The sequence below is a fragment of the Saccoglossus kowalevskii genome, chromosome 6 (assembly GCF_978046115.1).
Source record: "Saccoglossus kowalevskii chromosome 6, keSacKowa6.1, whole genome shotgun sequence".
Lineage (NCBI taxonomy): Eukaryota > Metazoa > Hemichordata > Enteropneusta > Harrimaniidae > Saccoglossus > Saccoglossus kowalevskii.
Window position 1 is genome coordinate 5,429,813 of NC_140646.1, and position 26,325 is coordinate 5,456,137.

Sequence of the window (26,325 nt, forward strand, 5' to 3'; positions counted from 1 at the left end):
CCCCTATTCTATTACCGATGGTCACTGCCAACACATACCCATATTCCATTACCGATGGTCACTGCCAACACATACCCATATTCTATTACCGATGGTCACTGCCAACACATACCCCTATTCTATTACCGATGGTCACTGCCAACACATACCCATATTCTATTACCGATGGTCACTGCCAACACATACCCCTATTCTATTACCGATGGTCACTACCAACACATACCCATATTCTATTACCGATGGTCACTGCCAACACATACCCCTATTCTATTACCGATGGTCGCTACCAACATTTACCCCTATTCTATTACCGATGGTCACTACCAACACATACCCCTATTCTATTACCGATGGTCACTACCAACACATATCCCTATTATAATACCGATGGTCATTGCCAACACATACCCATATTCTATTACCGTTTGTAACAGCCAACTCATACCCCTATTCTATTACCGATGGTCACTGCCAACACATACCCCTATTCTATTACCGATGGTCACTGCCAACACATACCCCTATTCTATTACCGATGGTCACTACCAACACATACCCCTATTCTATTACCGATGGTCACTGCCAACACATACCCATATTCTATTACCGATGGTCACTGCCAACACATACCCCTATTCTATTACCGATGGTCACTGCCAACACATACCCATATTCTATTACCGATGGTCACTGCCAACACATACCCATATTCTATTACCGATGGTCACTGCCAACACATACACCTATTCTATTACCGATGGTCACTACCAACACATACACCTATTCTATTACCGATGGTCACTACCAACACATACCCCTATTCTATTACCGATGGTCACTACCAACACATATCCCTATTATAATACCGATGGTCATTGCCAACACATACCCCTACTTTATTACCGATGGTCACTACCAACACATATCCCTATTCTATTACAGATGGTCACTGCCAACACATACCCCTATTCTATTACCGATGGTCACTGCCAACACATACCCCTATTCTATTACCGATTGTCATTGCCAACATATACCCCTATTCTATTACCGATGGTCACTGCCAACACATACCCCTATTCGAAAACCGATGGTCACTGCCAACACATATCCATATTCTATTACCGATGGTCACTACCAACACATACCCATATTCTATTACCGATGGTCACTACCAACACATATCCCTATTATAATACCGATGGTCATTGCCAACACATACCCATATTCTATTACCGTTTGTAACAGCCAACTCATACCCCTATTCTATTACCGATGGTCACTGCCAACACATACCCCTATTCTATTACCGATGGTCACTGCCAACACATACCCCTATTCTATTACCGATGGTCACTACCAACACATACCCCTATTCTATTACCGATGGTCACTGCCAACACATACCCATATTCTATTACCGATGGTCACTGCCAACACATACCCCTATTCTATTACCGATGGTCACTGCCAACACATACCCATATTCTATTACCGATGGTCACTGCCAACACATACCCATATTCTATTACCGATGGTCACTGCCAACACATACACCTATTCTATTACCGATGGTCACTACCAACACATACACCTATTCTATTACCGATGGTCACTACCAACACATACCCCTATTCTATTACCGATGGTCACTACCAACACATATCCCTATTATAATACCGATGGTCATTGCCAACACATACCCCTACTTTATTACCGATGGTCACTACCAACACATATCCCTATTCTATTACAGATGGTCACTGCCAACACATACCCCTATTCTATTACCGATGGTCACTGCCAACACATACCCCTATTCTATTACCGATGGTCATTGCCAACATATACCCCTATTCTATTACCGATGGTCACTGCCAACACATACCCCTATTCGAAAACCGATGGTCACTGCCAACACATATCCATATTCTATTACCGATGGTCACTACCAACACATACCCATATTCTATTACCGATGGTCACTGCCAACACATACCCATATTCTATTACCGATGGTCACTGCCAACACATACCCATATTCTATTACCGATGGTCATTGCCAACACATACCCCTATTCTATTACCGATGGTCACTGCCAACACATACCCCTATTCTATTACCGATGGTCACTGCCAACACATACCCCTATTCTATTACCGATGGTCATTGCCAACACATACCCATATTCTATTACCGATGGTCACTGCCAACACATACCCCTATTCTATTACCGATGGTCACTGCCAACACATTACCATATTCTATTACCGATGGTCACTGCCAACACATACCCCTATTCTATTACCGATGGTCACTGCCAACACATACCCATATTCTATTACCGATGGTCACTACCAACACATACCCCTATTCTATTACCGATGGTCACTACCAACTCATACCCATATTATATTACCGATGGTCATTGCCAACACATACCCATATTCTATTACCGATGGTCACTGCCAACACATACCCCTATTCTATTACCGATGGTCACTACCAACACATACCCCTATTCTATTACCGATGGTCACTGCCAACACATACCCCTATTCTATTACCGAAGGTCACTACCAACACATACCCCTATTCTATTACCGATGGTCACTGCCAACACATAACCCTATTCTATTACCGATGGTCACTGCCAACACATACCCATATTCTATTACCGATGGTCACTGCCAACACATATCCCTATTCTATTACCGATGGTCACTGCCAACACATACCCATATTCTATTACCGATGGTCACTGCCAACACATTACCATATTCTATTACCGATGGTCACTGCCAACACATACCCCTATTCTATTACCGATGGTCACTGCCAACACATACCCATATTCTATTACCGATGGTCACTACCAACACATACCCCTATTCTATTACCGATGGTCACCACCAACTCATACCCATATTATATTACCGATGGTCATTGCCAACACATACCCATATTCTATTACCGATGGTCACTGCCAACACATACCCCTATTCTATTACCGATGGTCACTACCAACACATACCCCTATTCTATTACCGATGGTCACTGCCAACACATACCCCTATTCTATTACCGAAGGTCACTACCAACACATACCCCTATTCTATTACCGATGGTCACTGCCAACACATAACCCTATTCTATTACCGATGGTCACTGCCAACACATACCCATATTCTATTACCGATGGTCACTGCCAACACATATCCCTATTCTATTACCGATGGTCACTGCCAACACATACCCATATTCTATTACCGATGGTCACTGCCAACACATACCCATATTCTATTACCGATGGTCACTGCCAACACATACCCCTATTCTATTACCGATGGTCACTGCCAACACATACCCATATTCTATTACCGATGGTCACTGCCAACACATACCCCTATTCTATTACCGATGGTCACTACCAACACATACCCATATTCTATTACCGATGGTCACTGCCAACACATACCCATATTCTATTACCGATGGTCACTGCCAACACATACCCCTATTCTATTACCGATGGTCACTACCAACACATACCCATATTCTATTACCGATGGTCACTGCCAACACATACCCCTATTCTATTACCGATGGTCGCTACCAACATTTACCCCTATTCTATTACCGATGGTCACTACCAACACATACCCTATTCTATTACCGATGGTCACTACCAACACATATCCCTATTATAATACCGATGGTCATTGCCAACACATACCCATATTCTATTACCGTTTGTAACAGCCAACTCATACCCCTATTCTATTACCGATGGTCACTGCCAACACATACCCCTATTCTATTACCGATGGTCACTGCCAACACATACCCCTATTCTATTACCGATGGTCACTACCAACACATACCCCTATTCTATTACCGATGGTCACTGCCAACACATACCCATATTCTATTACCGATGGTCACTGCCAACACATACCCCTATTCTATTACCGATGGTCACTGCCAACACATACCCATATTCTATTACCGATGGTCACTGCCAACACATACCCATATTCTATTACCGATGGTCACTGCCAACACATACACCTATTCTATTACCGATGGTCACTACCAACACATACACCTATTCTATTACCGATGGTCACTACCAACACATACCCCTATTCTATTACCGATGGTCAGTACCAACACATATCCCTATTATAATACCGATGGTCATTGCCAACACATACCCCTACTTTATTACCGATGGTCACTACCAACACATATCCCTATTCTATTACAGATGGTCACTGCCAACACATACCCCTATTCTATTACCGATGGTCACTGCCAACACATACCCCTATTCTATTACCGATTGTCATTGCCAACATATACCCCTATTCTATTACCGATGGTCACTGCCAACACATACCCCTATTCGAAAACCGATGGTCACTGCCAACACATATCCATATTCTATTACCGATGGTCACTACCAACACATACCCATATTCTATTACCGATGGTCACTACCAACACATATCCCTATTATAATACCGATGGTCATTGCCAACACATACCCATATTCTATTACCGTTTGTAACAGCCAACTCATACCCCTATTCTATTACCGATGGTCACTGCCAACACATACCCCTATTCTATTACCGATGGTCACTGCCAACACATACCCCTATTCTATTACCGATGGTCACTACCAACACATACCCCTATTCTATTACCGATGGTCACTGCCAACACATACCCATATTCTATTACCGATGGTCACTGCCAACACATACCCCTATTCTATTACCGATGGTCACTGCCAACACATACCCATATTCTATTACCGATGGTCACTGCCAACACATACCCATATTCTATTACCGATGGTCACTGCCAACACATACACCTATTCTATTACCGATGGTCACTACCAACACATACACCTATTCTATTACCGATGGTCACTACCAACACATACCCCTATTCTATTACCGATGGTCACTACCAACACATATCCCTATTATAATACCGATGGTCATTGCCAACACATACCCCTACTTTATTACCGATGGTCACTACCAACACATATCCCTATTCTATTACAGATGGTCACTGCCAACACATACCCCTATTCTATTACCGATGGTCACTGCCAACACATACCCCTATTCTATTACCGATGGTCATTGCCAACATATACCCCTATTCTATTACCGATGGTCACTGCCAACACATACCCCTATTCGAAAACCGATGGTCACTGCCAACACATATCCATATTCTATTACCGATGGTCACTACCAACACATACCCATATTCTATTACCGATGGTCACTGCCAACACATACCCATATTCTATTACCGATGGTCACTGCCAACACATACCCATATTCTATTACCGATGGTCATTGCCAACACATACCCCTATTCTATTACCGATGGTCACTGCCAACACATACCCCTATTCTATTACCGATGGTCACTGCCAACACATACCCCTATTCTATTACCGATGGTCATTGCCAACACATACCCATATTCTATTACCGATGGTCACTGCCAACACATACCCCTATTCTATTACCGATGGTCACTGCCAACACATTACCATATTCTATTACCGATGGTCACTGCCAACACATACCCCTATTCTATTACCGATGGTCACTGCCAACACATACCCATATTCTATTACCGATGGTCACTACCAACACATACCCCTATTCTATTACCGATGGTCACTACCAACTCATACCCATATTATATTACCGATGGTCATTGCCAACACATACCCATATTCTATTACCGATGGTCACTGCCAACACATACCCCTATTCTATTACCGATGGTCACTACCAACACATACCCCTATTCTATTACCGATGGTCACTGCCAACACATACCCCTATTCTATTACCGAAGGTCACTACCAACACATACCCCTATTCTATTACCGATGGTCACTGCCAACACATAACCCTATTCTATTACCGATGGTCACTGCCAACACATACCCATATTCTATTACCGATGGTCACTGCCAACACATATCCCTATTCTATTACCGATGGTCACTGCCAACACATACCCATATTCTATTACCGATGGTCACTGCCAACACATACCCATATTCTATTACCGATGGTCACTGCCAACACATACCCCTATTCTATTACCGATGGTCACTGCCAACACATACCCATATTCTATTACCGATGGTCACTGCCAACACATACCCCTATTCTATTACCGATGGTCACTACCAACACATACCCATATTCTATTACCGATGGTCACTGCCAACACATACCCCTATTCTATTACCGATGGTCACTACCAACATTTACCCCTATTCTATTACCGATGGTCACTACCAACACATACCCCTATTCTATTACCGATGGTCACTACCAACACATATCCCTATTATAATACCGATGGTCATTGCCAACACATACGCCTATTCTATTACCGTTTGTAACAGCCAACTCATACCCCTATTCTATTACCGATGGTCACTGCCAACACATACCCCTATTCTATTACCGATGGTCACTGCCAACACATACCCCTATTCTATTACCGATGGTCACTACCAACACATACCCCTATTCTATTACCGATGGTCACTGCCAACACATACCCATATTCTATTACCGATGGTCACTGCCAACACATACCCCTATTCTATTACCGATGGTCACTGCCAACACATACCCATATTATATTACCGATGGTCACTGCCAACACATACCAATATTCTATTACCGATGGTCACTGCCAACACATACACCTATTCTATTACCGATGGTCACTACCAACACATACACCTATTCTATTACCGATGGTCACTACCAACACATACCCCTATTCTATTACCGATGGTCACTACCAACACATATCCCTATTATAATACCGATGGTCATTGCCAACACATACCCCTACTTTATTACCGATGGTCACTACCAACACATATCCCTATTCTATTACAGATGGTCACTGCCAACACATACCCCTATTCTATTACCGATGGTCACTGCCAACACATACCCCTATTCTATTACCGATGGTCATTGCCAACATATACCCCTATTCTATTACCGATGGTCACTGCCAACACATACCCCTATTCAAAAACCGATGGTCACTGCCAACACATATCCATATTCTATTACCGATGGTCACTACCAACACATACCCCTATTCTATTACCGATGGTCACTACCAACACATACCCCTATTATATTACCGATGGTCACTGCCAACACATACCCCTATTCTATTACCGAAGGTCACTACCAACACATACCCCTATTCTATTACCGATGGTCACTGCCAACACATAACCCTATTCTATTACCGATGGTCACTGCCAACACATACCCATATTCTATTACCGATGGTCACTGCCAACACATACCCCTATTCTATTACCGATGGTCACTGCCAACACATACCCATATTCCATTACCGATGGTCACTGCCAACACATACCCCTATTCTATTACCGATGGTCACTGCCAACACATACCCATATTCTATTACCGATGGTCACTGCCAACACATACCCATATTCTATTACCGATGGTCACTGCCAACACATACCCCTATTCTATTACCGATGGTCACTGCCAACACATACCCATATTCTATTACCGATGGTCACTGCCAACACATACCCATATTCTATTACCGATGGTCACTGCCAACACATACACCTATTCTATTACCGATGGTCACTACCAACACATACACCTATTCTATTACCGATGGTCACTACCAACACATACCCCTATTCTATTACCGATGGTCACTACCAACACATATCCCTATTATAATACCGATGGTCATTGCCAACACATACCCCTACTTTATTACCGATGGTCACTACCAACACATATCCCTATTCTATTACAGATGGTCACTGCCAACACATACCCCTATTCTATTACCGATGGTCACTGCCAACACATACCCCTATTCTATTACCGATGGTCATTGCCAACATATACCCCTATTCTATTACCGATGGTCACTGCCAACACATACCCCTATTCGAAAACCGATGGTCACTGCCAACACATATCCATATTCTATTACCGATGGTCACTACCAACACATACCCATATTCTATTACCGATGGTCACTGCCAACACATACCCATATTCTATTACCGATGGTCACTGCCAACACATACCCATATTCTATTACCGATGGTCATTGCCAACACATACCCCTATTCTATTACCGATGGTCACTGCCAACACATACCCCTATTCTATTACCGATGGTCACTGCCAACACATACCCCTATTCTATTACCGATGGTCATTGCCAACACATACCCATATTCTATAACAGATGGTCACTGCCAACACATACCCCTATTCTATTACCGATGGTCACTGCCAACACATTACCATATTCTATTACCGATGGTCACTGCCAACACATACCCCTATTCTATTACCGATGGTCACTGCCAACACATACCCATATTCTATTACCGATGGTCACTACCAACACATACCCCTATTCTATTACCGATGGTCACTACCAACTCATACCCATATTATATTACCGATGGTCATTGCCAACACATACCCATATTCTATTACCGATGGTCACTGCCAACACATACCCCTATTCTATTACCGATGGTCACTACCAACACATACCCCTATTCTATTACCGATGGTCACTGCCAACACATACCCCTATTCTATTACCGAAGGTCACTACCAACACATACCCCTATTCTATTACTGATGGTCACTGCCAACACATAACCCTATTCTATTACCGATGGTCACTGCCAACACATACCCATATTCTATTACCGATGATCACTGCCAACACATACCCCTATTCTATTACCGATGGTCACTGCCAACACATACCCATATTCTATTACCGATGGTCACTGCCAACACATACCCATATTCTATTACCGATGGTCACTGCCAACACATACCCCTATTCTATTACCGATGGTCACTGCCAACACATACCCATATTCTATTACCGATGGTCACTGCCAACACATACCCCTATTCTATTACCGATGGTCACTACCAACACATACCCATATTCTATTACCGATGGTCACTGCCAACACATACCCCTATTCTATTACCGATGGTCACTACCAACACATATCCCTATTATAATACCGATGGTCATTGCCAACATATACCCCTATTCTATTACCGTTTGTAACAGCCAACTCATACCCCTATTGTATTACCGATGGTCACTGCCAACACATACCCCTATTCTATTACCGATGGTCACTGCCAACACATACCCCTATTCTATTACCGATGGTCACTACCAACACATACCCTTATTCTATTACCGATGGTCACTGCCAACACATACCCATATTCTATTACCGATGGTCACTGCCAACACATACCCCTATTCTATTACCGATGGTCACTGCCAACACATACCCATATTCTATTACCGATGGTCACTGCCAACACATACCCATATTCTATTACCGATGGTCACTGCCAACACATACACCTATTCTATTACCGATGGTCACTACCAACACATACACCTATTCTGTTACCGATGGTCACTACCAACACATACCCCTATTCTATTACCGATGGTCACTACCAACACATATCCCTATTATAATACCGATGGTCATTGCCAACACATACCCCTACTTTATTACCGATGGTCACTACCAACACATATCCCTATTCTATTACAGATGGTCACTGCCAACACATACCCCTATTCTATTACCGATGGTCACTGCCAACACATACCCCTATTCTATTACCGATGGTCATTGCCAACATATACCCCTATTCTATTACCGATGGTCACTGCCAACACATACCCCTATTCGAAAACCGATGGTCACTGCCAACACATATCCATATTCTATTACCGATGGTCACTACCAACACATACCCATATTCTATTACCGATGGTCACTGCCAACACATACCCATATTCTATTACCGATGGTCACTGCCAACACATACCCATATTCTATTACCGATGGTCATTGCCAACACATACCCCTATTCTATTACCGATGGTCACTGCCAACACATACCCCTATTCTATTACCGATGGTCACTGCCAACACATACCCCTATTCTATTACCGATGGTCATTGCCAACACATACCCCTATTCTATTACCGATGGTCACTGCCAACACATACCCCTATTCTATTACCGATGGTCACTGCCAACACATTACCATATTCTATTACCGATGGTCACTGCCAACACATACCCCTATTCTATTACCGATGGTCACTGCCAACAGATACCCCTATTCTATTACCGATGGTCATTGCCAACACATACCCCTATTCTATTACCGATGGTCATTGCCAACACATACCCCTATTCTATTACCGATGGTCATTGCTAACACATACCCATATTCTATTACCGATGGTCATTGCCAACACATACCCATATTCTATTACCGATGGTCACTGCGAACACATACCCATATTCTATTACCGATGGTCACTGCCAACACATACCCATATTCTATTACCGATGGTCACTGCCAACACATACCCCTATTCTATTACTGATGGTCATTGCCAACACATACCCCTATTCTATTACCGATGGTCACTGCCAACACATACCCCTATTCTATTACCGATGGTCATTGCCAACACATACCTCTATTCTATTATCGATGTTCACTGCCAACACATACCCATATTCTATTACCGATGGTCACTGCCAACACATACCCATATTCTATTACCGATGGTCACTGCCAACACATACCCCTATTCTATTACCGATGGTCACTGCCAACACATATCCCTATTCTATTGCCGATGGTCACTACCAACACATACCCCTATTGTATTACCGATGGTCACTGCCAACACATACCCATATTCTATTACCGATGGTCACTGCCAACACATACCCCTATTCTATTACCGATGGTCACTGCCAACACATACCCATATTCTATTACCGATGGTTACTGCCAACACATACCCATATTCTATTACCGATGGTCACTGCCAACACATACCCCTATTCTATTACCGATGGTCACTACCAACACATACCCCTATTCTATTACCGATGGTCACTGCCAACACATACCCATATTCTATTACCGATGGTCATTGCCAACACATTACCATATTCTATTACTGATGGTCGCTGCCAACACATACCCCTATTCTATTACCGATGGTCATTGCCAACACATACCTCTATTCTATTACCGATGGTCACTGCCAACACATACCCATATTCTATTACCGATGGTCACTGCCAACACATACCCCTATTCTATTACTGATGGTCATTGCCAACACATACCCTATTCTATTACCGATGGTCACTGCCAACACATACCCCTATTCTATTACCGATGGTCACTGCCAACACATACCCATATTCTATTACCGATGGTCACTGCCAACACATACCCCTATTCTATTACCGATGGTCACTACCAACACATACCCATATTCTATTACCGATGGTCACTGCCAACACATACCTCTATTCTATTACCGATGGTCACTACCAACATTTACCCCTATTCTATTACCGATGGTCACTACCAACACATACCCCTATTCTATTACCGATGGTCACTACCAACACATATCCCTATTATAATACCGATGGTCATTGCCAACACATACCCCTATTCTATTACCGTTTGTAACAGCCAACTCATACCCCTATTCTATTACCGATGGTCACTGCCAACACATACCCCTATTCTATTACCGATGGTCACTGCCAACACATACCCCTATTCTATTACCGATGGTCACTACCAACACATACCCCTATTCTATTACCGATGGTCACTGCCAACACATACCCATATTCTATTACCGATGGTCACTGCCAACACATACCCCTATTCTATTACCGATGGTCACTGCCAACACATACCCATATTCTATTACCGATGGTCACTGCCAACACATACCCATATTCTATTACCGATGGTCACTGCCAACACATACACCTATTCTATTACCGATGGTCACTACCAACACATACACCTATTCTGTTACCGATGGTCACTACCAACACATACCCCTATTCTATTACCGATGGTCACTACCAACACATATCCCTATTATAATACCGATGGTCATTGCCAACACATACCCCTACTTTATTACCGATGGTCACTACCAACACATATCCCTATTCTATTACCGATGGTCACTGCCAACACATACCCCTATTCTATTACTGATGGTCACTGCCAACACATACCCCTATTCTATTACCGATGGTCATTGCCAACACATACCCCTATTCTATTACCGATGGTCACTGCCAACACATACCCCTATTCGAAAACCGATGGTCACTGCCAACACATATCCATATTCTATTACTGATGGTCACTGCCAACACATACCCATATTCTATTACCGATGGTCACTGCCAACACATACCCCTATTCTATTACCGATGGTCACTACCAACACATACCCCTATTCTATTACCGATGGTCACTACCAACACATATCCCTATTCTATTACCGATGGTCACTACCAACACATACCCATATTCTATTACCGATGGTCACTACCAACACATATCCCTATTCTATTACCGATGGTCACTACCAACACATACCCATATTCTATTACCGATGGTCACTACCAACACATACCCCTATTCTATTACCGATGGTCACTACCAACACATACCCATATTCTATTACCGATGGTCACTACCAACACATACCCCTATTCTATTACCGATGGTCACTACCAACACATACCCCTATTCTATTACCGATGGTCACTACCAACACATACCCCTATTCTATTACCGATGGTCACTGCCAACACATACCCCTATTCTATTACCAATGGTCACTACCAACACATATCCCTATTCTATTACCGATGGTCACTACCAACACATACCCATATTCTATTACCGATGGTCACTACCAACACATACCCCTATTCTATTACCGATGGTCACTACCAACTCATACCCATATTATATTACCGATGGTCATTGCCAACACATACCCATATTCTATTACCGATGGTCACTGCCAACACATACCACTATTCTATTACCGATGGTCACTACCAACACATACCCCTATTCTATTACCGATGGTCACTGCCAACACATACCCCTATTCTATTACCGAAGGTCACTACCAACACATACCCCTATTCTATTACCGATGGTCACTGCCAACACATACCCCTATTCTATTACCGATGGTCACTGCCAACACATACCCATATTCTATTACTGATGGTCACTGCCAACACATACCCCTATTCTATTACCGATGGTCACTGCCAACACATACCCATATTCTATTACCGATGGTCACTGCCAACACATACCCATATTCTATTACCGATGGTCACTGCCAACACATACTCCTATTCTATTACCGATGGTCACTGCCAACACATACCCATATTCTATTATAGATGGTCACTGCCAACACATACCCCTATTCTATTACCGATGGTCACTACCAACACATACCCATATTCTATTACCGATGGTCACTGCCAACACATACCCCTATTCTATTACCGATGGTCACTACCAACATTTACCCCTATTCTATTACCGATGGTCACTACCAACACATACCCCTATTCTATTACCGGTGGTCACTACCAACACATATCCCTATTATAATACCGATGGTCATTGCCAACACATAACCCTATTCTATTACCGATGGTCACTGCCAACACATACCCCTATTCTATTACCGATGGTCACTGCCAACACATACCCCTATTCTATTACCGATGGTCACTGCCAACACATACCCCTATTCTATTACCGATGGTCACTACCAACACATACCCCTATTCTATTACCGATGGTCACTGCCAACACACACCCATATTCTATTACCGATGGTCACTGCCAACACATACCCCTATTCTATTACCGATGGTCACTGCCAACACATACCCATATTCTATTACCGATGGTCACTGCCAACACATATCCATATTCTATTACCGATGGTCACTGCCAACACATACACCTATTCTATTACCGATGGTCACTACCAACACATACCCCTATTCTATTACCGATGGTCACTACCAACACATACCCCTATTCTATTACCGATGGTCACTACCAACACATATCCCTATTATAATACCGATGGTCATTGCCAACACATACCCCTACTTTATTACCGATGGTCACTGCCAACACATACCCCTATTCTATTACAGAGGGTCACTGCCAACACATACCCCTATTCTATTACCGATGGTCACTACCAACACATACCCCTATTCTATTACCGATGGTCACTGCCAACACATACCCATATTCTATTACCGATGGTCACTGCCAACACATACTCCTATTCTATTACCGATGGTCACTGCCAACACATACCCATATTCTATTATAGATGGTCACTGCCAACACATACCCCTATTCTATTACCGATGGTCACTACCAACACATACCCATATTCTATTACCGATGGTCACTGCCAACACATACCCCTATTCTATTACCGATGGTCACTACCAACATTTACCCCTATTCTATTACCGATGGTCACTACCAACACATACCCCTATTCTATTACCGGTGGTCACTACCAACACATATCCCTATTATAATACCGATGGTCATTGCCAACACATACCCCTATTCTATTACCGATGGTCACTGCCAACACATACCCCTATTCTATTACCGATGGTCACTGCCAACACATACCCCTATTCTATTACCGATGGTCACTGCCAACACATACCCCTATTCTATTACCGATGGTCACTACCAACACATACCCCTATTCTATTACCGATGGTCACTGCCAACACATACCCATATTCTATTACCGATGGTCACTGCCAACACATACCCCTATTCTATTACTGATGGTCACTGCCAACACATACCCATATTCTAGTACCGATGGTCACTGCCAACACATACCCATATTCTATTACCGATGGTCACTGCCAACACATACACCTATTCTATTACCGATGGTCACTACCAACACATACCCCTATTCTATTACCGATGGTCACTACCAACACATACCCCTATTCTATTACCGATGGTCACTACCAACACATATCCCTATTATAATACCGATGGTCATTGCCAACACATACCCCTACTTTATTACCGATGGTCACTACCAACACATATCCCTATTCTATTACAGATGGTCACTGCCAACACATACCCCTATTCTATTACCAATGGTCACTACCAACACATATCCCTATTCTATTACCGATGGTCACTACCAACACATACCCATATTCTATTACCGATGGTCACTACCAACACATACCCCTATTCTATTACCGATGGTCACTACCAACTCATACCCCTATTCTATTACCGATGGTCACTGCCAACACATACCCCTATTCTATTACCGATGGTCATTGCCAACATATACCCCTATTCTATTACCGATGGTCACTGCCAACACATACCCCTATTCGAAAACCGATGGTCACTGCCAACACATATCCATATTCTATTACCGATGGTCACTACCAACACATACCCATATTCTATTACCGATGGTCACTGCCAACACATACCCATATTCTATTACCGATGGTCACTGCCAACACATACCCATATTCTATTACCGATGGTCATTGCCAACACATACCCCTATTCTATTACCGATGGTCACTGCCAACACATACCCCTATTCTATTACCGATGGTCACTGCCAACACATACCCCTATTCTATTACCGATGGTCATTGCCAACACATACCCATATTCTATTACCGATGGTCACTGCCAACACATACCCCTATTCTATTACCGATGGTCACTGCCAACACATTACCATATTCTATTACCGATGGTCACTGCCAACACATACCCCTATTCTATTACCGATGGTCACTGCCAACACATACCCCTATTCTATTACCGATGGTCATTGCCAACACATACCCCTATTCTATTACTGATGGTCATTGCCAACACATACCCCTATTCTATTACCGATGGTCATTGCCAACACATACCCATATTCCATTACCGATGGTCATTGCCAACACATACCCATATTCTATTACCGATGGTCACTGCGAACACATACCCATATTCTATTACCGATGGTCACTGCCAACACATACCCATATTCTATTACCGATGTTCACTGCCAACACATACCCCTATTCTATTACTGATGGTCATTGCCAACACATACCCCTATTCTATTACCGATGGTCACTGCCAACACATACCCCTATTCTATTACCGATGGTCATTGCCAACACATACCTCTATTCTATTATCGATGTTCACTGCCAACACATACCCATATTCTATTACCGATGGTCACTGCCAACACATACCCATATTCTATTACCGATGGTCACTGCCAACACATACCCCTATTCTATTACCGATGGTCACTGCCAACACATACCCCTATTCTATTGCCGATGGTCACTGCCAACACATACCCATATTCTATTACCGATGGTCACTGCCAACACATACCCCTATTCTATTACTGATGGTCACTGCCAACACATACCCCTATTCTATTACCGATGGTCACTGCCAACACATACCCATATTCTATTACCGATGGTTACTGCCAACACATACCCATATTCTATTACCGATGGTCACTGAAAACACATACCCCTATTCTATTACCGATGGTCACTACCAACACATACCCCTATTCTATTACCGATGGTCACTGCCAACACATACCCATATTCTATTACCGATGGTCATTGCCAACACATTACCATATTCTATTACTGATGGTCGCTGCCAACACATACCCCTATTCTATTACCGATGGTCATTGCCAACACATACCTCTATTCTATTACCGATGGTCACTGCCAACACATACCCATATTCTATTACCGATGGTCACTGCCAACACATACCCCTATTCTATTACTGATGGTCATTGCCAACACATACCCTATTCTATTACCGATGGTCACTGCCAACACATACCCCTATTCTATTACCGATGGTCACTGCCAACACATACCCATATTCTATTACCGATGGTCACTGCCAACACATACCCCTATTCTATTACCGATGGTCACTACCAACACATACCCATATTCTATTACCGATGGTCACTGCCAACACATACCTCTATTCTATTACCGATGGTCACTACCAACATTTACCCCTATTCTATTACCGATGGTCACTACCAACACATACCCCTATTCTATTACCGATGGTCACTACCAACACATATCCCTATTATAATACCGATGGTCATTGCCAACACATACCTCTATTCTATTACCGTTTGTAACAGCCAACTCATACCCCTATTCTATTACCGATGGTCACTGCCAACACATACCCCTATTCTATTACCGATGGTCACTGCCAACACATACCCCTATTCTATTACCGATGGTCACTACCAACACATACCCCTATTCTATTACCGATGGTCACTGCCAACAAATACCCATATTCTATTACCGATGGTCACTGCCAACACATACCCCTATTCTATTACCGATGGTCACTGCCAACACATACCCATATTCTATTACCGATGGTCACTGCCAACACATACCCATATTCTATTACCGATGGTCACTGCCAACACATACACCTATTCTATTACCGATGGTCACTACCAACACATACACCTATTCTGTTACCGATGGTCACTACCAACACATACCCCTATTCTATTACCGATGGTCACTACCAACACATATCCCTATTATAATACCGATGGTCATTGCCAACACATACCCCTACTTTATTACCGATGGTCACTACCAACACATACCCCTATTCGAAAACCGATGGTCACTGCCAACACATATCCATATTCTATTACCGATGGTCACTGCCAACACATACCCATATTCTATTACCGATGGTCACTGCCAACACATACCCCTATTCTATTACCGATGGTCACTACCAACACATACCCCTATTCTATTACCGATGGTCACTACCAACACATATCCCTATTCTATTACCGATGGTCACTACCAACACATACCCATATTCTATTACCGATGGTCACTACCAACACATATCCCTATTCTATTACCGATGGTCACTACCAACACATACCCATATTCTATTACCGATGGTCACTACCAACACATACCCCTATTCTATTACCGATGGTCACTACCAACACATACCCATATTCTATTACCGATGGTCACTACCAACACATACCCCTATTCTATTACCGATGGTCACTACCAACACATACCCCTATTCTATTACCGATGGTCACTACCAACACATACCCCTATTCTATTACCGATGGTCACTGCCAACACATACCCCTATTCTATTACCAATGGTCACTACCAACACATATCCCTATTCTATTACCGATGGTCACTACCAACACATACCCATATTCTATTACCGATGGTCACTACCAACACATACCCCTATTCTATTACCGATGGTCACTACCAACTCATACCCATATTATATTACCGATGGTCATTGCCAACACATACCCATATTCTATTACCGATGGTCACTGCCAACACATACCCCTATTCTATTACCGATGGTCACTACCAACACATACCCCTATTCTATTACCGATGGTCACTGCCAACACATACCCATATTCTATTACCGATGGTCATTGCCAACACATTACCATATTCTATTACTGATGGTCGCTGCCAACACATACCCCTATTCTATTACCGATGGTCATTGCCAACACATACCTCTATTCTATTACCGATGGTCACTGCCAACACATACCCATATTCTATTACCGATGGTCACTGCCAACACATACCCCTATTCTATTACTGATGGTCATTGCCAACACATACCCTATTCTATTACCGATGGTCACTGCCAACACATACCCCTATTCTATTACCGATGGTCACTGCCAACACATACCCATATTCTATTACCGATGGTCACTGCCAACACATACCCCTATTCTATTACCGATGGTCACTACCAACACATACCCATATTCTATTACCGATGGTCACTGCCAACACATACCTCTATTCTATTACCGATGGTCACTACCAACATTTACCCCTATTCTATTACCGATGGTCACTACCAACACATACCCCTATTCTATTACCGATGGTCACTACCAACACATATCCCTATTATAATACCGATGGTCATTGCCAACACATACCCCTATTCTATTACCGTTTGTAACAGCCAACTCATACCCCTATTCTATTACCGATGGTCACTGCCAACACATACCCCTATTCTATTACCGATGGTCACTGCCAACACATACCCCTATTCTATTACCGATGGTCACTACCAACACATACCCCTATTCTATTACCGATGGTCACTGCCAACAAATACCCATATTCTATTACCGATGGTCACTGCCAACACATACCCCTATTCTATTACCGATGGTCACTGCCAACACATACCCATATTCTATTACCGATGGTCACTGCCAACACATACCCATATTCTATTACCGATGGTCACTGCCAACACATACACCTATTCTATTACCGATGGTCACTACCAACACATACACCTATTCTGTTACCGATGGTCACTACCAACACATACCCCTATTCTATTACCGATGGTCACTACCAACACATATCCCTATTATAATACCGATGGTCATTGCCAACACATACCCCTACTTTATTACCGATGGTCACTACCAACACATACCCCTATTCGAAAACCGATGGTCACTGCCAACACATATCCATATTCTATTACCGATGGTCACTGCCAACACATACCCATATTCTATTACCGATGGTCACTGCCAACACATACCCCTATTCTATTACCGATGGTCACTACCAACACATACCCCTATTCTATTACCGATGGTCACTACCAACACATATCCCTATTCTATTACCGATGGTCACTACCAACACATACCCATATTCTATTACCGATGGTCACTACCAACACATATCCCTATTCTATTACCGATGGTCACTACCAACACATACCCATATTCTATTACCGATGGTCACTACCAACACATACCCCTATTCTATTACCGATGGTCACTACCAACACATACCCATATTCTATTACCGATGGTCACTACCAACACATACCCCTATTCTATTACCGATGGTCACTACCAACACATACCCCTATTCTATTACCGATGGTCACTACCAACACATACCCCTATTCTATTACCGATGGTCACTGCCAACACATACCCCTATTCTATTACCAATGGTCACTACCAACACATATCCCTATTCTATTACCGATGGTCACTACCAACACATACCCATATTCTATTACCGATGGTCACTACCAACACATACCCCTATTCTCTTACCGATGGTCACTACCAACTCATACCCATATTATATTACCGATGGTCATTGCCAACACATACCCATATTCTATTACCGATGGTCACTGCCAACACATACCCCTATTCTATTACCGATGGTCACTACCAACACATACCCCTATTCTATTACCGATGGTCACTGCCAACACATACCCCTATTCTATTACCGAAGGTCACTACCAACACATACCCCTATTCTATTACCGATGGTCACTGCCAACACATACCCCTATTCTATTACCGATGGTCACTGCCAACACATACCCATATTCTATTACTGATGGTCACTGCCAACACATACCCCTATTCTATTACCGATGGTCACTGCCAACACATACCCATATTCTATTACCGATGGTCACTGCCAACACATACCCATATTCTATTACCGATGGTCACTGCCAACACATACTCCTATTCTATTACCGATGGTCACTGCCAACACATACCCATATTCTATTATAGATGGTCACTGCCAACACATACCCCTATTCTATTACCGATGGTCACTACCAACACATACCCATATTCTATTACCGATGGTCACTGCCAACACATACCCCTATTCTATTACCGATGGTCACTACCAACATTTACCCCTATTCTATTACCGATGGTCACTACCAACACATACCCCTATTCTATTACCGGTGGTCACTACCAACACATATCCCTATTATAATACCGATGGTCATTGCCAACACATACCCCTATTCTATTACCGATGGTCACTGCCAACACATACCCCTATTCTATTACCGATGGTCACTGCCAACACATACCCCTATTCTATTACCGATGGTCACTGCCAACACATACCCCTATTCTATTACCGATGGTCACTACCAACACATACCCCTATTCTATTACCGATGGTCACTGCCAACACATACCCATATTCTATTACCGATGGTCACTGCCAACACATACCCCTATTCTATTACCGATGGTCACTGCCAACACATACCCATATTCTATTACCGATGGTCACTGCCAACACATACCCATATTCTATTACCGATGGTCACTGCCAACACATACACCTATTCTATTACCGATGGTCACTACCAACACATACCCCTATTCTATTACCGATGGTCACTACCAACACATACCCCTATTCTATTACCGATGGTCACTACCAACACATATCCCTATTATAATACCGATGGTCATTGCCAACACATACCCCTACTTTATTACCGATGGTCACTACCAACACATATCCCTATTCTATTACAGATGGTCACTGCCAACACATACCCCTATTCTATTACCGATGGTCACTACCAACTCATACCCATATTATATTACCGATGGTCATTGCCAACACATACCCATATTCTATTACCGATGGTCACTGCCAACACATACCCCTATTCTATTACCGATGGTCACTGCCAACACATACCCCTATTCTATTACCGATGGTCACTGCCAACACATACCCCTATTCTATTACCGAAGGTCACTACCAACACATACCCCTATTCTATTACCGATGGTCACTGCCAACACATACCCCTATTCTATTACCGATGGTCACTGCCAACACATACCCATATTCTATTACCGATGGTCACTGCCAACACATACCCCTATTCTATTACCGATGGTCACTGCCAACACATACCCATATTCTATTACCGATGGTCACTGCCAACACATACCCCTATTCTATTACCGATGGTCACTGCCAACACATACCCCTATTCTATTACCGATGGTCACTACCAACACATACCCATATTCTATTACCGATGGTCACTACCAACACATACCCCTATTCTATTACCGATGGTCACTACCAACACATACCCCTATTCTATTACCGATGGTCACTACCAACACATACCCCTATTCTATTACCGATGGTCACTGCCAACACATACCCCTATTCTATTACCAATGGTCACTACCAACACATATCCCTATTCTATTACCGATGGTCACTACCAACACATACCCATATTCTATTACCGATGGTCACTACCAACACATACCCCTATTCTCTTACCGATGGTCACTACCAACTCATACCCATATTATATTACCGATGGTCATTGCCAACACATACCCATATTCTATTACCGATGGTCACTGCCAACACATACCCCTATTCTATTACCGATGGTCACTACCAACACATACCCCTATTCTATTACCGATGGTCACTGCCAACACATACCCCTATTCTATTACCGAAGGTCACTACCAACACATACCCCTATTCTATTACCGATGGTCACTGCCAACACATACCCCTATTCTATTACCGATGGTCACTGCCAACACATACCCATATTCTATTACTGATGGTCACTGCCAACACATACCCCTATTCTATTACCGATGGTCACTGCCAACACATACCCATATTCTATTACCGATGGTCACTGCCAACACATACCCATATTCTATTACCGATGGTCACTGCCAACACATACTCCTATTCTATTACCGATGGTCACTGCCAACACATACCCATATTCTATTATAGATGGTCACTGCCAACACATACCCCTATTCTATTACCGATGGTCACTACCAACACATACCCATATTCTATTACCGATGGTCACTGCCAACACATACCCCTATTCTATTACCGATGGTCACTACCAACATTTACCCCTATTCTATTACCGATGGTCACTACCAACACATACCCCTATTCTATTACCGGTGGTCACTACCAACACATATCCCTATTATAATACCGATGGTCATTGCCAACACATACCCCTATTCTATTACCGATGGTCACTGCCAACACATACCCCTATTCTATTACCGATGGTCACTGCCAACACATACCCCTATTCTATTACCGATGGTCACTGCCAACACATACCCCTATTCTATTACCGATGGTCACTACCAACACATACCCCTATTCTATTACCGATGGTCACTGCCAACACATACCCATATTCTATTACCGATGGTCACTGCCAACACATACCCCTATTCTATTACCGATGGTCACTGCCAACACATACCCATATTCTATTACCGATGGTCACTGCCAACACATACCCATATTCTATAACCGATGGTCACTGCCAACACATACACCTATTCTATTACCGATGGTCACTACCAACACATACCCCTATTCTATTACCGATGGTCACTACCAACACATACCCCTATTCTATTACCGATGGTCACTACCAACACATATCCCTATTATAATACCGATGGTCATTGCCAACACATACCCCTACTTTATTACCGATGGTCACTACCAACACATATCCCTATTCTATTACAGATGGTCACTGCCAACACATACCCCTATTCTATTACCGATGGTCACTACCAACTCATACCCATATTATATTACCGATGGTCATTGCCAACACATACCCATATTCTATTACCGATGGTCACTGCCAACACATACCCCTATTCTATTACCGATGGTCACTGCCAACACATACCCCTATTCTATTACCGATGGTCACTGCCAACACATACCCCTATTCTATTACCGAAGGTCACTACCAACACATACCCCTATTCTATTACCGATGGTCACTGCCAACACATACCCCTATTCTATTACCGATGGTCACTGCCAACACATACCCATATTCTATTACCGATGGTCACTGCCAACACATACCCCTATTCTATTACCGATGGTCACTGCCAACACATACCCATATTCTATTACCGATGGTCACTGCCAACACATACCCCTATTCTATTACCGATGGTCACTACCAACACATACCCCTATTCTATTACCGATGGCCACTGCCAACACATACCCCTATTCTATTACCGATGGTCACTGCCAACACATACCCCTATTCTATTACCGATGGTCATTGCCAACACATACCCCTATTCTATTACCGATGGTCACTGCCAACACATACCCATATTCTATTACCGATGGTCACTGCCAACACATACCCCTATTCTATTACCGATGGTCACTGCCAACACATACCCATATTCTATTACCGATGGTCACTGCCAACACATACCCATATTCTATTACCGATGGTCACTGCCAACACATACCCCTATTCTATTACCGATGGTCACTGCCAACACATACCCCTATTCTATTACTGATGGTCACTGCCAACACATACCCCCTATTCTATTACCGATGGTCACTGCCAACACATACCCATATTCTATTACCGATGGTCATTGCCAACACATTACCATATTCTATTACTGATGGTCGCTGCCAACACATACCCCTATTCTATTACCGATGGTCATTGCCAACACATACCCCTATTCTATTACCGATGGTCATTGCCAACACATACCCCTATTCTATTACTGATGGTCACTGCTAACACATACCCATATTCTATTACCGATGGTCACTGCCAACACATACCCCTATTCTATTACCGATGGTCATTGCCAACACATACCCCTATTCTATTACCGATGGTCATTGCCAACACATACCCATATTCTATTACCGATGGTCACTGCCAACACATACCCCTATTCTATTACTGATGGTCACTGCTAACACATATCCATATTCTATTACCGATGGTCACTGCCAACACATACCCATATTCTATTACCCATGGTCATTGCCAACACATACCCCTATTCTATTACCGATGGTCATTGCCAACACATACCCATATTCTATTACCGATGGTCACTGCCAACACATACCCCTATTCTATTACCGATGGTCACTGCCAACACATACCCCTATTCTATTACCGATGGTCACTGCCAACACATACCCCTATTCTATTACCGATGGTCATTGCCAACACATACCTCTATTCTATTACCGATGGTCACTGCCAACACATACCCATATTCTATTACCGATGGTCACTACCAACACATACCCATATTCTATTACCGATGGTCACTGCCAACACATACCCATATTCTATTACCGATGGTCACTGCCAACACATACCCATATTCTATTACCGATGGTCACTGCCAACACATACCCCTATTCTATTACCGATGGTCACTACCAACACATACCCATATTATATTACCGATGGTCACTACCAACACATACCTATATTCTATTACTGATGGTCACTGCCAACACATACCCCTATTCTATTACCGATGTTCAGTGCCAACACATACCCATATTCTATTACCGATGGTCACTGCCAACACATACCCCTATTCTATTACCGATGTTCATTGCCAACACATACCCCTATTCTATTACCGATGTTCATTGCCAACACATACCCCTATTCTATTACCGATGGTCACTGCCAACACATACCCATATTCTATTACCGATGTTCATTGCCAACACATACCCATATTCTATTACCGATGTTCATTGCCAACACATACCCATATTCTATTACCGATGTTCATTGCCAACACATACCCCTATTCTATTACCGATGGTCACTGCCAACACATACCCCTATTCTATTACCGATGGTCACTGCCAACACATACCCCTATTCTATTACAGATGGTCACAGCCAACACATACCCCTATTCTATTACCGATGTTCATTGCCAACACATACCCATATTCTATTACCGATGTTCATTGCCAACACATACCCCTATTCTATTACCGATGTTCATTGCCAACACATACCCATATTCTATTACCGATGTTCATTGCCAACACATACCCCTATTCTATTACCGATGGTGACTGCCAACACATACCCATATTCTATTACCGATGGTCACTGCCAACACATACCCCTATTCTATTACCGATGGTCACTGCCAACACATACTCCCATTCTATTACCGACATGTATATGCTATACCATTCCTTTAGATTTCTTACCCTTTGGAGACAAGTCGGGAAACATACAGTATGGTTCATCCCGCAACGCGATCTCTTGAAAAATTATGCCAAGGCTGTAAATATCTCCTTTTTTATACCCAATAACAGAAGAATTAGGTTCTCGTAGTAATTCAGGTGCTCTCCAGAGAAGTTCTTAAGAATAAACAAAACAAACCATTTTAATGTGAT

General features: G+C 42.9%; 1 protein-coding gene across 1 annotated transcript in view; it reads right to left on the reverse strand.

Annotated features, from left to right (window-relative positions):
* The window catches only part of LOC102807599 (atrial natriuretic peptide receptor 1-like), a 136,842-nt gene that overhangs the window by 30,796 nt on the left and 79,721 nt on the right, over window positions 1–26,325 (reverse strand). The window contains exon 11 of the mRNA XM_085499906.1: window positions 26,137–26,289. Within this exon, the coding sequence (XP_085356032.1) occupies window positions 26,137–26,289 (153 nt within the window). The remainder of the gene's footprint in view (window positions 1–26,136; window positions 26,290–26,325) is intronic.